The sequence below is a fragment of the Dama dama genome, chromosome 5 (assembly GCF_033118175.1).
Source record: "Dama dama isolate Ldn47 chromosome 5, ASM3311817v1, whole genome shotgun sequence".
Classification (NCBI taxonomy): Eukaryota; Metazoa; Chordata; class Mammalia; order Artiodactyla; family Cervidae; genus Dama; species Dama dama.
The window spans coordinates 83,920,105-83,936,627 of NC_083685.1; the positions used below are offsets into that span (position 1 = coordinate 83,920,105).

At 41.4% G+C, this 16,523-nt stretch overlaps 1 protein-coding gene across 5 annotated transcripts in view; it reads right to left on the reverse strand.

The window, feature by feature from the left end:
• Positions 1 to 16,523, reverse strand: part of ACACA (acetyl-CoA carboxylase alpha) — a 277,348-nt gene that overhangs the window by 152,159 nt on the left and 108,666 nt on the right. For all 5 annotated transcript variants that reach the window (XM_061142719.1, XM_061142724.1, XM_061142721.1 and 2 more), the window contains 8 exons: positions 12,058 to 12,228; positions 10,562 to 10,723; positions 10,034 to 10,197; positions 6,276 to 6,426; positions 5,413 to 5,516; positions 4,209 to 4,290; positions 3,416 to 3,561; positions 2,470 to 2,620 (listed from right to left, as the gene is read on the reverse strand). In XM_061142719.1, coding sequence (XP_060998702.1) covers positions 2,470 to 2,620; positions 3,416 to 3,561; positions 4,209 to 4,290; positions 5,413 to 5,516; positions 6,276 to 6,426; positions 10,034 to 10,197; positions 10,562 to 10,723; positions 12,058 to 12,228 — 1,131 coding nt within the window. The remainder of the gene's footprint in view (positions 1 to 2,469; positions 2,621 to 3,415; positions 3,562 to 4,208; positions 4,291 to 5,412; positions 5,517 to 6,275; positions 6,427 to 10,033; positions 10,198 to 10,561; positions 10,724 to 12,057; positions 12,229 to 16,523) is intronic.

The window sequence follows — 16,523 nt, forward strand, 5'->3', positions numbered from 1 at the left end:
GGCGAGGACTCTGCACTTCCCGTACAGGGGGCCCAGGTTTGGGCTACGTCAAGGAAACAGATCCCACATGCCACAGCTAAGAGTATGCGTGTCGCAACGAAGACTTGGCGCAGTCAAATAAATTTTAAAAAAATATTAAGGAAAAAAAAACAACCTCCCCATAGACATCTTTACATGTTATGCACCTCCAATAAGGCCACTAGAAGCAATCATTCTAGAGCCCAAATCTCATTCCATCACTTTTCTGTGTCATATCCTTCAGTGACCCCACCGGCCTTGAGGAGAGTCTAAACTTCTCAGTATGTTTTATAAGGTTTTTTAACCTGATCTCAAATTCTGACAACTCATTCAGCATCTCTGCCTGCCATTTCCCGTTAAACCTTAGTCTGTTCTCAAGCGATGTCAATATGGACCTGTAGTTCCCTCTATACACCACACGCTCTCACTTCTGTGCATTTGTACATGCTGTTCCTTCACCTTTAAACAGCGTTGCCTGGCCTGCCTCATCTGGTCTATCACTGTCTATCTTCCAATGCCAAGATCAAAGTCCCCACTTTCAGGAATTCTTCTCTCACTGCCCATCCAGCCCCATACTGACTTGGGGCACGTGGCCCTCTGCACTTTGTGCAGCCTTCTCAAAATTCGTATTTCACTACAAGTCTGTTTCAAGGCCCCATTCCACCTATCATATCTTTCTGCATAACCAGTACTTGGCATAATACCCAACACTCAATAAGTGCCGCTGCCTAGGATCTATTCTTTAGAGCTAGAGGTTCCTCATCTATCCAAGGAAAACTATGAGCTTTTAATGTGTTTTGAAAATCCTAAGGTTCATGGACTTCCCTGGTAGTCCAGTGGTTAGGCCTGTGTGCTTCAAATGCAAGGGGCGCAGGTTCCATTTCTGGTCGGGGAACTGAGACGCCACATGCCATAAGGCACGGCCAAGAAAATATTTTTTTAGGGGTACTCTTTTGCCCCCTTCTGATGCCTATGTCAGAAGCTTTCTCTATCTTCTTTATAGTTTAATAAAACTTTATTACACAAAAGCTCTGAGCAATCCAGCCTAGTCTCTGGCCCCGGATTGAATTCGTCTCTTCCGGAGGCCAAGAATCCCGCGTCTTATCGTTCAGCAACAACCTTTCATCTTGGGGGCTCGTCCGGGATCCTTCAGGACAAGATACTGAGGCGACTTACTCCGTGCTTACTGAAGGCCCTGGCCCACTTTCTTCCCGATCCGCTTCCGTAATGGGATTGTCTGGACAAGCCAAAAGTTGGGCCTGATAATCTATGTGAGCCTACTTCTGCTGACTCCAGAAATCCTGAGTCTGCCATTTGATCCTCAAGACAATGCCTTCCTGTCCTGGGCTCACTCCTATGCAGCATTACACAATCAGTCTAACTGCTGGGTCTGTGAAGCACTCCCCTCTTCATCAGTGGAAGGCTTCCCGTGGTGGACATCTCCACTTCAAGGAAAAGACTTTCTCCAAGTCTGCAAATACCTTCAACAATCGCATGTGATGCCTCTTCTTAAACTGATGACATCTAACAACCTTAAGATGGACTGATGTAACTATGGACATAATGTGACTTTTCATTTTGATTTTAACTTGGTTTAATGACTATTTTGCCTTACATCTATAACTGTACAATGGGGTTTTCTAACCATCTAAAAGCTTTTAATTTACAAATAGTTGTCCGAGCTCCTATGAGTGCCACAGCCTCCTCCAACTATTACTTGGAGCCCCTGGATCAGACATCCTCACTATGAGGATTAGGAGAATATGTTGCCTCACCAATTTAGGGACAACGCCCCTTGTCAGCTCGGAAGCAGTTATGGAATGAGAATGACGCCCCTTTTCCCTAGGCAACATAATTCTCCTAAAAGAAAAGGGGGGAATGAGAGTCATTTCCTAGGCAAGTTGATAAGAAGTCTAGGGGTCCCCAAGGAGAGAGAGGTCTGGGATATTCAAGGAGGAAGAAAGGACAAACTTTTTTACTTTTTTTCCTCTATTCCTTAGGATTATATAAGAATAATGTATCCTGCCTGAGGACAATCTTTGGATTAAACCTTCTAGCCAACTCTGTTATCTTAAAATGTAAATTATGGGAGTAGGTCTGGTGAGGTCTTTACAACCTCCAGACACTCTTTGGATTCATTGGAGAGTATATAACTCCATTGCTAACACTAGCAAAGGGGGTACTCTTTTGCCCCCTTCTGATGCCTATGTCAGAAGCTTTCTCTAGCTCCTTTATACTTTAATAAAACTTTATTACACACACACACACACACACAAAAGAAAATATTTTTTTAAATAAATAAAATGCTAAGGTTCATAACCCTAATCAAACAGATACTCTTTCCTTTCTATTTTTCACTTCCTTTCTGTTACCCTTGAGTCCTAGTCCATCCCAGCCAACTCTTTGCCCACCTTCCCTCCCATGACCTGGAAGCCCAACAACCACCCTGACCTCGATCTCGGCATAGCACTGGCCAGCAAACACATGGCCTCCATCCTCCACAATGTACTGGATTAACTTCCCAGCAGAGGGTGAGCGCAGCACCGAAGGGTCGTTTTCCTTCTCAAACACACAAGTTTTATTGCCAATTGTGATGCGATACCTAGAGATAAGTGGGAGTTATCTAAGTTAATAAAGCATCTTAAGTTGTAAAGAATAAAGGTAGAATGATGTCAATCTTAAAAAAACCTGAAAACTTCATTGTACACATACACACAGGACATTTATTGCATCTTTGTTTACAATGCCAAATAACCAAAATTCCCTTCAATAATAGTCAAATTAAATTAATTACGGTACATCCATATAATGGAAGATTATCTGACCATTAAAAAGGATAGACATCTCCATTGAGCAGGAAGAAAAAAGACATGAAGGTGCTGATGATGTAATAGCTAAGATGTTTCAAACTCTTACTTAGTTCCAAGCAATGGTCTACACCCTTTCCATGTGTTAATTCATTTAATTATCACAACACCACAAAGATTGGTGTTGAATAGAGTACAATATGTTAAAGGAAAAAATAAGATGCAGAACTAAAGGTTACTTTTATTTGTGAATATGTTTAAAAGAAAAACACAGTATGTACATATATATAACTTATATATGCATACAAAATTTCAGTAAAGACATATAAGAAACTGTTAACAGTAGTAGCCTATAAAAAAGGGAATTTAGTTTTCATTGTCTGCCCACCCTACAGTGGTGGAGAGATATTATTTTTAATTTTAAAGACTTCTAATACTCTTGAAATTTTTATTAGGTAAATGTTCTATTTTTTAAAAAATTAGAATAGACTCCCCAAAAAGACCTTGACAAACCCCAAGAGTTAAATACGCCCTACCGAGAGAAAAGGCTGGTACAATGACCAGCAAACGGAGCCCAAAGAGCCACTCACCTATCCACCTCCTCCTTCATGTACGTGGTGTAACTGCTGCCGTCATAGGACAGGAGCAGTCCACCGTCGCTCAGCCGATGCACGTCTACTTCTACACACGAGCCGTTCATGATCACCACGTAGGAGTTCGGGGACTGTCGAGTCACCTGTAAGAAATGAGAAACCAAAGAGACAAGTCAGTGTGTTCCTTCCAGGGAGAGTGCCAGACAAAATTTCAGTATCTCAGAGATCGAGGTGCGCAAGCTCTATCAGATGGGACTTCCCTGGTGGTCCAGTGGCTGAGGCTCCAAGCTCCCAGTGAGGGAGGCCCAGGCTCAATCCTTGGTCAGGGAATTAGATCCCATATGCCACAACTAAGAGCTTTCATGACTCAGTTAAAGATCCTGCACGCTCCAACTAAAACCCAAAGCAGCCAAATAAAATAAATAAATAAATAGTTAAGGGAAGCTCTACTGGAGAGGAAAGAGCACCATGCTCTATTTTCATGGCACTGGCATCTGAGCACTAGTGCTGTGGGCGAGGGGGACCTTAGATACATCTCCCTGCTCTGACGGTTCTCTGTCTCCTCCATCTCTTGGTTGCACATGTGAAGTTGAACAACAGCGAAAATATTTTCAGAGACTCATCAAATACTGCTTTGACACAGGCTACTGACACTAATAACGACTGTAATTTCACTCATGCCCAGCCCTGCAATGAACCAAACTTTCCCTCCATCACCTGACCTAAAGGAAGCAAGCTGACAAAGACAGAGGCAAAAGAGATAGCACAGACCTTATGAGGTTCGGCATACCTTCAGTACGTACTTGACTCCCTCGTAGATGAGTTCAACGTCTACTGTATTCAGAAGTGTATGTGCAGAGAGGACTTGGCCCCTGAAAGACAGCAACGTGGGAGCTACTTCTAGAAAGTTCTAAAAGCTTACAAGGGCTCTCAAAGGTGATTGGTTATAGCATTTCCTGGAATATCAAGACTGAAAACAAGCTAAAGGACCAACAGTAAGGGACAGAGACATAAATTTTGAAAAAGCCACATAAATGAATATTATGCAGCCATTAAAAAGATAAAGTCTTTTATGCACTGATATGAAACACTCTCTAAAACACACTGTTAAATAAAAAAAAGTAAGTGAAATTGTACAGGATAGTTTCACAGTACACTATCACTTGTGATTAAAAAAAAATGGAGGTAGGAAGGAACAAATATTACATATATATGCTTACATGTATCTGCCATATAGCTGAAAGATAACAGAAAATAAAAACAGAAACATAGGCTGATTATAGGGAAGGAAACTAGATGATCAGGAAACAGAGGTAAGGAGGAGACTCATCACTATATATTTTTTTACTGCCTTTTGAATTTTGAACCATGTGAATATATCACTTGTTTATACAGAGCGTCAGTGTAACACAGTGAGAGAGCTTCATGGTAAGACTTGAATAAATGAAATCTCAGTTGAATTTAAATGCCTGTGATAAAGTGCTGTAAACGATTAGCCTTGTGGACAATTCCTCCAGGGACTCGGAGGTAGAACTTAAGTTTCCAGAACCAGTGCTGGAAATAAGTTTAGCCACACAAGTCTGATCCTATACTTGAAAGACTTGTGAGGTCATCATGAATATCAGCCTCAATTATTAATTCCTGAAAGGTGTTGCAGGTAATATATGAAGTATCCAGGGTGCCTTACTAGAGAAAAACACCAGATTTTTATCACCAGGGCTCAGAGAGATTGGATGCTTGTATAGAAAGATTTCAGTTTTTACAAAGCAACCAATTCTAACCATGGTATAAACCAATTTCTAGAATCTACACTTAGAGCCCCCAAACCATTTGCCATCAACTCCTACATCCCTTCTCCTCCCTGCCCCCACAGTCAGTGAACAAGTAGCACTCACAAGCTGCCAGCAACAGAGAGAATAAATGGGTCTCTGAACGTCAGGCCCGTGCTCAGGACCATGACTTAGCCTGCACGGAACACAGAATGACAAGCCTACCTCTCTAAGGAGTGAAGGAAGTTGGAGATGCTATTCCGCAGGCTCACATCTGCCACGTGGAGAGCCCCACAGACAACTCCCAGCATGGTGTCAGGTCGCTCTGCCTGAAAGGGACGAAAAGGCGGCAAATCAAAAGCAAACTCAGTCACTTGGCACCATGGCCCCTCAATTTAAATCAGGCTCAAATGTGCTTGAAGAATCAGCGACCACTGAGAATCTCCATCCTCATTATCCAACTGATTTTTGAGACAAAAAACATTTTTAGAATTTGAATAGAGATGAAAACCACCTTTCCCCCCACCCTCCTAAGATTTTCACTGAGTCAATCGAAGAGAAGCTCAAAAACAAGCTTCTGTCACAAATAAATTCAAAAAAAGTGCAAAGATTTGGCTACTGATAATCTTAAAGAAAAATGGTATGTAAACTACCTCCAGGTAATACACATGAATCCAACAATTTTATACAAAATCTTGAGTAGTTTATATTAGTCCAGCAGTTCAGGAACAAAGGGTACCTCTGTTGACTAAAATGAAGCCCTCTCATCAGTACTTGGTAGACAGATAGAACTCAACCACATTTAACATCAAATGAAGAAAGAAAATACTGATTCCAATCTCTGCACGCCTCTCTTCAACTATATCCTTGGAAGTAATATAACAACTTATACAATGACTGCATAACAAGGCACAAGAACGCTTACTTACAGTGCTAAAATCACACTGACTCCTAGACTTTTCCACACAGACCTAGAACCATTTGTATTAGAATCAAATAAATTTTGTCTAAAGGCATGGACTGATCTCATCACAAGCCTATAAAAACCCAATCCCAGAAGCTGCTTGTGTAAGTGGAGAAATACCCACCTGTACTTTTTCTGCTATCAGTCTGTCCAGCCAGCCAGTGTCGATTCTGTTCAACTGAAAGCTTTCAGTCTCCAACAATTTGATCAGGTATTCGACTGTGGTTCGAAAGTCGCCCCGGATAGATAGCTCCTTCAAAGCCACCACCATGTTTCTGGAAGAAGGACAGAAGCAGATCTCTTTCAGCAACAAATGTTCTACTGTTTTTCAACTATTTTCAAGAACTATTTCATCCCTTTGGAGTCTTAGGAGGGAGGGGAGAGAAACACACAGTCCCAAGAACAAATGAGGGTGCAGATACACATGTGCTCATTCCAGACAGAATTTTCAAGAAGTTAGCAAACTTGTGAGTCTGACTAATCTGACCATCTGAGCATCAGCAGATCACAGACACTTCGTTATACAGAACACAGAACAAATTATGTGCAAACCACCCTTTGTTTTCACTGTTTCCATCATTCCATTCATTGATTGATGGTTAACTAGAATTAGGGCATAATTCTCCCCTTCTTAAGCCCTTTTTATTTTATCTAAATAAGATTTATATATAATAAAATATACTTATTTTAAGTACACTGTTCAGTGAATTTTTACAAACACTAAGACCTTAACTTAAAGGTTTCCATACAATGAAGGTAACCAGGAAAGAGAAAGTTGGGTGTCAGCCTGACACTGCACATAAGAGTGTTTCTTTTTTTTTAAGCTGTGTTTTAGCCAACTATAGAATGACTTGCTCATTACTTTGCTTACTTCCCAATTAAGTGTTAAATAACCACATTTTAACAAGATTTCAATACTGTGAGCTTTTTCCCAGTATATTTCTGCTCTGTATTATCCTGAACAGGGCAGGTCCTTACTTTGACATTTATTATGCATCCCACAGACTCAAGACACATACTAAGCTCTTAAGGGAGACAGTAATCACTTTAAACATTTATGGCAGAATATCATAAATACCAGTAGAGAGATAAAAGCAAAGCGCCAAGGGGTTCTAAGAAGGGAGAAGACCCGCCTCCCTTTGGTTTCATAAAGAATGTAAGATCTGACATAGAAAGCAAACTTATGGTTACCCAAGGGGAATGGGAGTGGGGAGGGGTAGATTAGGGGCCTGAGATTAATGGACACAAACTACTACACCTAAAACAGACAAGCAATGTTGATCTATTGCACAGCACAGGGAACTACAGTCAACTAATCACCTATATGGAAAATGATCTGAAAAAATATATAAAAACGGAATCACGTTGCTGTGCACCTGAAGCTAAGACAACACAGTAAATCAACTACTCCTCAGTTAAGGAAAAAAAGGATACAGGGTCTGAAATGGATAAAAGTAAAGCTAAGATTATGACTATGACAGAAATATTCTTCCAGGTGGCCCAGGAGTTCTCAGTTTCCCACCTCCATCCTCCTCTCTATGCCCTATCTTGGCCTGGCTTACTCCTCTACACATTTCAGATATGCATCTAGACATCCCTTCCTTTTGGGAAACCTTCCCTGACCCATTCTGGATGGACGTAGCTGACTCAGCTCCACGCTCCTGTAACACCCTCACGTAATCTCACTATCAGAGACAGCACCTCCTACATTCTGTTCAATGGCTTACTTGCCTCTCTTACCCTGGATCATCAAGTTCCATGATGGCACAGACCCTACGGTGATCCTCATTATATTGCATGAAACCATTAAGATATTCAGTAAGTATTTGTTGAATGGAGTAAATGAATGAATGGAGAGAGGGAACAGTAGAAACAAAGGGAAAAAGGAAATAAGGAGGGCTTGTGTCCAGGGAATGTTACAACTGAAGCAGACAGTAATGAGGACAAGGATGAGGGGCAAGTCAGCATCGATGGAACACTTACTACATTCAGGGGACACCTCAGCAACAAGACACACACAGTTCTGTTTTCGTGGTATTTAGATTATAGTCCATTGGAAATAATAAGGGAAACATGGGCTGGAACTAGTCTAGAGAAGATCAGTGAACACCAAGCTAAAGAATATAAGCCTAATGTCATGAAGAAAGAAGAAACAAACTTTGAGCTGAAGAGTGAACTCTGGCACGGGGTCAAGAGTGTGCTTCAGGACGTCCCTGCTGGTTCAGTGAGTAAGAATCCACCTTGCAATGCAAGGGCCATGGGTTCGATCCCTGGCCCAGGAACTAAGATCCCACATGCTGCAGGGCAACACAGCCTGTGTGCTCTGGAGCCCACGTGCCCCAACTACAGAGTTCTGTGCCACAATAAAGACCCCAAGTGCCACAACTAAGACCCAATACAGCCAAACAAATAAATAAAATATTAAAAAAAGAAAGCACACTTATTGCAGAGACCGTAATTTTCATATGCTCAACGTTAGCCTGGCAGCTTTACACTGCAGATAGATGTCCAGAGCAGGTTGGGAAGTAAGAAGCAAGACTTTTGGAGCAAGTCATAAGATGTGTCCTGGAGAGAAGGCTTGGTGGCCTGCCAATCAAGACTGGAAACCTAAATATCAATAGCGGCCACTCTGGGGATGTAAACGAATGAGGCAGGCTGGACGGGGGACTGTGTGAACTAGAGAGCTCGTGTTTCCTCTAAGAGAAGCAGTCACACAAAGCCTCAGTTAACTTTGGCCAAATGGAATATAAAACCAATGTTATTGTCACCCCATTTTTTTCGAGAGACAGCAGAAATGCATGCATTTATTTCAATCTCCCACTTTTTAAACAATACTCTATAAGCCAATCAAAACACATCAGTGGCTGTGACTAGCCAGAAAACCACCGGTTTGCAAGCTCTAGTTTCTTCATAACATTAGGTTTATACTCTAGTTTATTCAAAACATTAGGTTTATTTTCTTCACTTTGGCAAAGCAGGATGCAAAAGGCAACTTTATACCAGATGGTTTTTGTGGGAGCACTGCTTTGTAGAGCACAAAATACAGAAAAACTGAGATTTCCCAACTTCTGAAAACACTATTAAAAACCAACATTATTAATAAGTGTTTACTAATTACATAATCTGGGTGTACAGGTTAAAAGTCAAAGGAATAGTATTAAATCCTTGGTGAAAGTCAATCGACAATTAAAAAATATAAAACAGGTAAATCAATTTTGGATAGACATTCTAAAATATCTAACCTGTCAAAATCACCTCTTAGGGCCCTACTTTTCAGGCAAGCAAAACTTAATGTTAAGTTAAATATTAAATGTTTACACTCAATAGACTATTAACTAATAGCTATAATATACTAGCTATATTGTAAGTTGTGCATATATTTCATAGCACATTGAGGTCCCTCATATAAAGTGATGTGGACAGTTCCCTTAAGCCCTTTTCATGTAATAAACAGCTTAACTTTATTATTTTAAATGACTACAGGACATTTATAGCTATACCTTTATTTTGATGACAAATAATGGATCTTATCCATGATATAAGATGTCAAGGTCTTAGTCAAAAATCTACTTCTGCCCCAAATAACAATACTATTTTTATAGAAAAATATGATATCTTTAATCATTTTATAAGTTGATCAAAAACACATGAAAACAAAAAATTATTTGAAAAGGCTCAGAGTAACAGAGAAACATCTGCCAAACACTGCATAAATTTAATACAACATTAATGCAACTACAATTGAAGATATATTTCTTACAAGAAGATTATCCACATTACTGCTTCTATAGCAATACATGATTCCCTTTCTCATGCTCACACTTCACTGAAGATTACCACAAGTTTATTTTTTGAAATGCAACCACATGCTATTATACTCACGAAATTGCTTCCTCTCGGTTTTCTCCCCAGGAAAAGCAGTGACCAAACTGAGAATCAGCAAATTCATGAAGCCCACCTGCAGCAGCAACACTGAAATAACCCCAAACATTCTTATTGCTGCGAAAATTCAGCTCTTGAACTGTTCCTGAGCTGGGCTTAAAACCCTGTTAGGGAGTGAAGAATAAGAGATGATATTATATTTACAAGAAAGAGAACGTTCATAAACTCACTGGTTGGGTTCTATGTAACCACATAGAGACATGAGTGGAAATGGCACAGGAAAACCATTCAGGCTTGCGGGCCAGTGTCCAGCGCTACAGACCCACTGAGGACTCGGCGGTGACACAGGCAGGACTCAATGACCAGGGCAACAGTGATCACTTACTTGTTTGCTCCCATGAAGCCTCTATAAATTTCCCTCTCCAGGGGAGGTCCCAAGGTACTTTAGATATGCCCTCAGATAGCATCTTAATATTAAAGTTCACAGTGGGGGAAAAAAAAGTGTAAACCCTTTAAGTGATGGGTTACCTCATCTGGATTTTCACTAGTGATACGAGCAGCAATAACATGGCCCCTTGGGCAAGGAACGTGAGCCGAATTTTCAAAATCAATGGGAGCATCGCCCCAGGGAGAAACCCCGTACATCATACGGATATCCTTGATTCTGTACAGAGGGATCCCCATGGCAATCTGAAAGGTAATAAAACACACGTCACTCATCTTTCACAGTTACTTCCCTTAAAACATGGAGGCTATCAGATGATGGAGAAGACTTTTCACTTGAGTAGCCACCACCTAAAACACTTTGTTTTTATTGTCTACATTCTACATCACTGAATAAGCAATTCTAAATTATTTGAAACAAAACACACAGAAGGTATTAATTACTTCCCACTTTTTAAAAAGTCCCCAAATCCCTAATGCAATAGACATGAGATTCCCTCTAATCGTCATTTCTCCATCACCCTTATTTGTAAAATGTCTTTCAAAAATATGACATTTTTAATCAGAATGAAAATATCCAAGGGAAGAGTCAATGTCAGTGGCTCTCCAAGAAGTTCAGACAGCTAAAAAGTCCTAACTATGTCATAATTACCTCCAAATTATCCCCATAAATCAATGGAATAGGTAGATTTATATACATAAATCTTCATTTACTGGGTTCCTTAATAGGGACCACTGGGGACCAAAAGGGGTTCCCATTGTGGACAAAGAATATGTATTTACAAATCAAATCAAACTTCATCATTAGCTATTACTGCTTCCCACAGCATCTGTTTCCTGGGCAGAATGGAGAAAATAATATTAACAGTGCTATTTTAAACATTATAAAAATAAATGTGTGCTGCCACACTCTTGCCAGGAAAAACCTCAGCCACTGAAGTGGAATTACACTAGGAAAAAGGAGCTGCTATTTAGTCATTAAGTCATATCCAACTCTTTTGCGACCCCATGGACTGTAGCCCATCAGACTCCTCTGCCCCATGGGATTTCCCAGGCAAGAATACTGGAGTGGGTTGCCATTTCCTTCTCTAGGGGATCTTCCCAAACCAGAGATCAAACCCACCTCTCCTGCATTGGCAGGCGGATTCTTTACCACTAAGCCACCAGGGAAGTTCAAAAAAATGACCTGATGGACTGTAGCCCTCCAGGCTCCTCTGCCCCATAGGATTTTCCAGGCAAGAATACTGTGGGTTGCCATTTCCTTCTCCAGGGAAGAAAAAGGAGTAGAGGACAATTAAAAAGTAAGGTTTCCCAGAATTAAAACACCTGAGTACAGCATATCATTTGTAAAGAGTCTTGCAAAAATATGACATTTTATATCAGATGTGTCGGGCTAAAAAGTAATACTCCAGAATTGTTCCATACCAGGAAAACCCATCCACACATCCCAAGCCATCCAGCTTTAAGAGAGGAGCATCACACGAGACTTGGATAGGAGGCACTCTTCTCTTAACACAGGCTGGTTGAGCCAGTTTGGCGGGCATCTCTCATTCCAAACTTCTGAGAGCAGGGTGACTCACCTGGAGCTGCGCGGCAGGGAGGTTGACGTCGGCCACCATCTCTGTACAGGGGTGCTCCACCTGGAGCCGAGGGTTCAGTTCCAGAAAGTAGAAGCTGCCATCCTGGCTGTAGAGGTATTCCACAGTTCCCGCACTCACATAACCAACCATCCTGGCAAGTTTCACCGCACACTCAAAGAAAGAGAAGCCAATCTAAGTACCTCACCTGGTCCAGCAGATGGCCCACTGCTCATCTGAAGCTTCTCCCTCTCAAAGAGCTAGTGTTTATAAGAACTATCAAAGGCTTGTGGCCATATGAGAATAAATTTCGCCCTCTTTGATTATTACACAAGATTCCTACACATGGATGACAAATTCAGTTCAAAGCTGAGTGAAAACAGTGTTTTCCACTTGGGGTCACAGGTAATCCCACCTTATGCAGGCGAGATAAAGCACCATGGCAGAGTCTTCATTGTACCCTCTGTCCAGTATTTCCAGTATTCTTCCTAGAGACATGGGTGTCCAGATAGAGCCTAGATTTTCCACTCTGACAGCAAGTGACTAAGTTTTAACAAATGCAATGTCAGAATGGGTGAGTAAAGGGTAATCCCTGATTCATGTTTTGAAAAGGAATTGCTTACCCTCTATTCTCAGCTCTTTCCTTTCTACGGACTGGAATGTGGTCATGACAGTGCAAGCCTATTTCATCATGCAGATGAGAACATACTAAGAGTGACAAAACCAAAGAGAAAGAACCTGAATCCCAAAATGGTCTGATGGAGCAGAATGGTCCTAATCACCTCAGGTTATGAATGAAAAGGAAAAATAAATTTCTAACCTATTGTGCGGTTGTATCTTTTAGATTTCGTTACTACAATAGCTTAACCTGTACCCTAATCAATACAGAAACTACTAAATTCAGGAAGGATGTTGCTGTTGAAAAAAACTAAAGTATGTGATACAGAGTTAAAAATAGGGTAGTAGTTCTCAAGGAAACAGATACTGCAAAATGGAAAACTGGTGGGCTCCTTGTGAGGCATAAGAAAACATTTGGAGGGACTTCCCTGGCAGTACAGTGGTTAAGACTCCACATGTCCACTGCAGAGGGCATGAGTTTGATCCCTGGTTGGAGAACTAAGATACCGCAAGCCACACAGCGAGGCAAACACACACACATTTGGTAAACTGTCTCCTAAAATAACTTGGAATGCAAACAAAATACCAACTAAGCCCTAGGAAAAATGGCTAGAAAAAGTCAGAATGTGAAAAAACCAAAAGGCTTTGTACCCCTAAACCAAAGATGAGAATTTTGCCTTGAAGCAACACGCTGTCAAAGATGAGATCAAGGGCGGCTGCTGTAGTTTCAGCCGGCCTCGAGGTAGTCTTACTGAATGGAGGAGAGAAAAAGAGCTGAATACAGAAGGCAGTAAATAAAGAGGAAAAATTATGTCCAGAGAAACCTTGGGTATGATTACTCCTACCTGAAGCTGACTAGAAGCAAAGAGTCCAGAAACTTACTCAGTTGTGAAGGAATCATATTGCTAAACATACCAAAAACTTGGCTTTCCAAACCCATGACTGATAATCTCAGTAATCTTTTGTGGCCCGAATCCTGCACTAATAGGAAGTGAACTGGGAAAGTTCTGCTAAAGAAGGCATGATCACCAAAGCTCAACCACAGAGAGAGGTGAACAAGGAAGAACATCCTAGAGAACAAGGCCTTAAAGATGGGCAAAGAAGTTACTTTCAGAGAGCAGAACCAAGGGCAGTCAGAGGGCTCACTGAGGAATTACTCCACCGCATGACAGCAAATGACCACAATCCCTACCTACAAGAACGTGGTAACTGCTGTGGACTAGTGATTATTGTCTGTTTTTCATTCTTTTTTTTTTCTAAATGGGAGGCATCCTGTTCCTACTCCGAACTATATATGGCAAAAGGAGGTGTCACAAGGTGATTTGCAATTACTGGTCCATAAAAAGCTACATGCACATATAACAGAGGAGTGCACACCATCCAGAGAGCCTGGACTTTGGGTTGAACACAGTTAACTGGATGGGACCTTGGGCTGTCTTCTACGGGGAAAGGCTAAGTAAGTTCTAAGAGTAAGAAAAAGGGTGTGAAAGGATAAAGGGTGGCCAGAGGAGCAGACTGAGACACAGAGGTTAAACGCCTTCCAGTAACTTTTCTTTGTGTCATCCATTTAGCAATAGAATCTTCTGAATTTCAGCTGAGCAAAAAGCAGCTCAACTAGTAATTACAACCCCTAACATCCAATGCAGCTAGGTGTCATTGTGTAACTGAATTTCATCCAGTGAAAAGTGAGCAGAAGTAAGATGTGTGACTTCTAGATCTTATTTTTTTAAATTAATTTATCTATCTTAATTGGAGGATAATTACTTTACAACACGGTGATTGTTTTTGCCATACATCAGCATGAATTGACCACAGGTATACAAGCTTGCCTTCCAAGTCCTCTCTGCCCCCTGCCAACATGCTACAATGTGAACACGTTCTTGTAGGCCAGCTCAAATAATGAAGATGATGACACCTTAAAACAAGGGTTGGCAAACTTTCAATAAAAGCCAGATAATAATTATGTTCAGCTTTGTGGGCCATATAGTCTCTGTCACAACGACTCAGTTTTGTCACTGCAGAGATAAAGCAGCCATAGATAATAGATAAATAAATTAGCAAGCTGTGTTACAATAAAATTTTCTTGACAAAACAGGTGACAGGCTGGATTTGGCCTGCTAGCTATAGTTTGCTGTTCTCTTCTAGGAAATGGCCTTCCCTGGTGGCTTAGTCAGTAAAGAATACGGCTGCAATGCAGGAGACCCGGGTTTGATACCGGGGTTGGGAAGATACCCGGGAGAAGGAAATTGCAACACACTCCAGTATTCTTGTCTGGGAAATACCCTGGTCAAAGGAGCCTAGCGGGCTATAGTCCATGCGGTTGCAAGAGTTGGACACGATTGAGTGAATAAACCACCAAATGGCAAAGCAATAAACTAGGGTCCCTGGGACCAGCTCACCTCTGAACTATGATGAAAGAGAGAAACAGAATTTACACTTACTTAAAAAGGCAGAGGAACCAGAGATCAAGTTGCCAACATCCGCTGGATCATCGAAAAAGCAAGAGAGTTCCAGAAAAACATCTATTTCTGCTTTATTGACTACGCCAAAGCCTTTGACTGTTTGGATCACAATAAACTGTGGAAAATTCTTAAAGAGATGGGAATACCAGACCACCTGACCTGCCTCTTAAGAAACCTGTATGCAGGTCAGGAAGCAACAGTTAGAACTGGACATGGAACAACAGACTGGTTCCAAAGAGGAAAAGGAGTACGTCAAGGCTGTATATTGTCACCCTGCTTATTCAACTTATATGCAGAGTACATCATGAGAAACGCTGGGCTGGAAGAAGCACAAGCTGGAATCAAGATTACCGGGAAAAATATCAATAACCTCAGATACACAGACGACACCACCCTTATGGCAGAAAGCAAAGATGAACTAAAGAGCCTCTTGACAAAAGTGAAAGAGGAGAGTGAAAAAGCTGGCTTAAAGATCAACATTCAGAAGACTAAGATCATGAAATCCGGTCCCATCACTTCATGGCAAATAGACGGGGAAACAGTGGCTGACTTCATTTTTCTGGGCTCCAGAATCACTGCAGATGGTGATTGCAGCCATGAAATTAAAAGACGCTTGCTCCTTGGAAGGAAAGTTATGAACAACATATACAGCATATTAAAAAGTAGAGACATTACTTTGACAACAAAGATCCATCTAGTCAAGGCTATGGTTTTTCCAGCAGTCACGTATGGATGTGAGAGTTGGACTATAAAGAAAGCTGAACGTCGAAGAATTGATGCTTTTGAACTGTGGTGTTGAAGAAGACTCTTAGAGTCCCTTGGACTGCAAGGAGATCCAACCAGTCCATCCTAAAGGAGATCAGTCCTGGGTGTTCATTGGTAGGACTGATGTTGAAGCTGAAACTCCAATACTTTTGGCCACCTGATGTGAAGAGCTGACTCACTTTAAAAGACCCTGATGCCGGGAAAGACTGAATGCAGGAGGAGAAGGGAAAGACAGAGGATGAGATGGTTGGATGGCATCACCGACTCAATGGACATGAGTCTGGGTAAACTTCAGGAGCTGGTGATGGACAGGGAAGCCTGGCGGGCTGTGGTTCATGGGGTCGCAAAGAGTCGGAGACAACTGAGCTGAACTGAAGTGTATTTTGGGGTTTTTCTACTTGTTTTTTATCTTTGGCTGCACTGAATGGCTTGCAGGATCTCTGTCTGCCAACCAGGGATTGAACCTGGCCACGGCAGTGAAAGCCCAGGACGCTAACTACTAAGCCACCAGGGAACTCCCTAAGCCATTGTATTTTGGAGGTCACTTCACTACAGTAGTTAAAGAATAGTCTCAATACACACATAAACACACACACGTAGAGATGAAATGTAAAAACACAGACA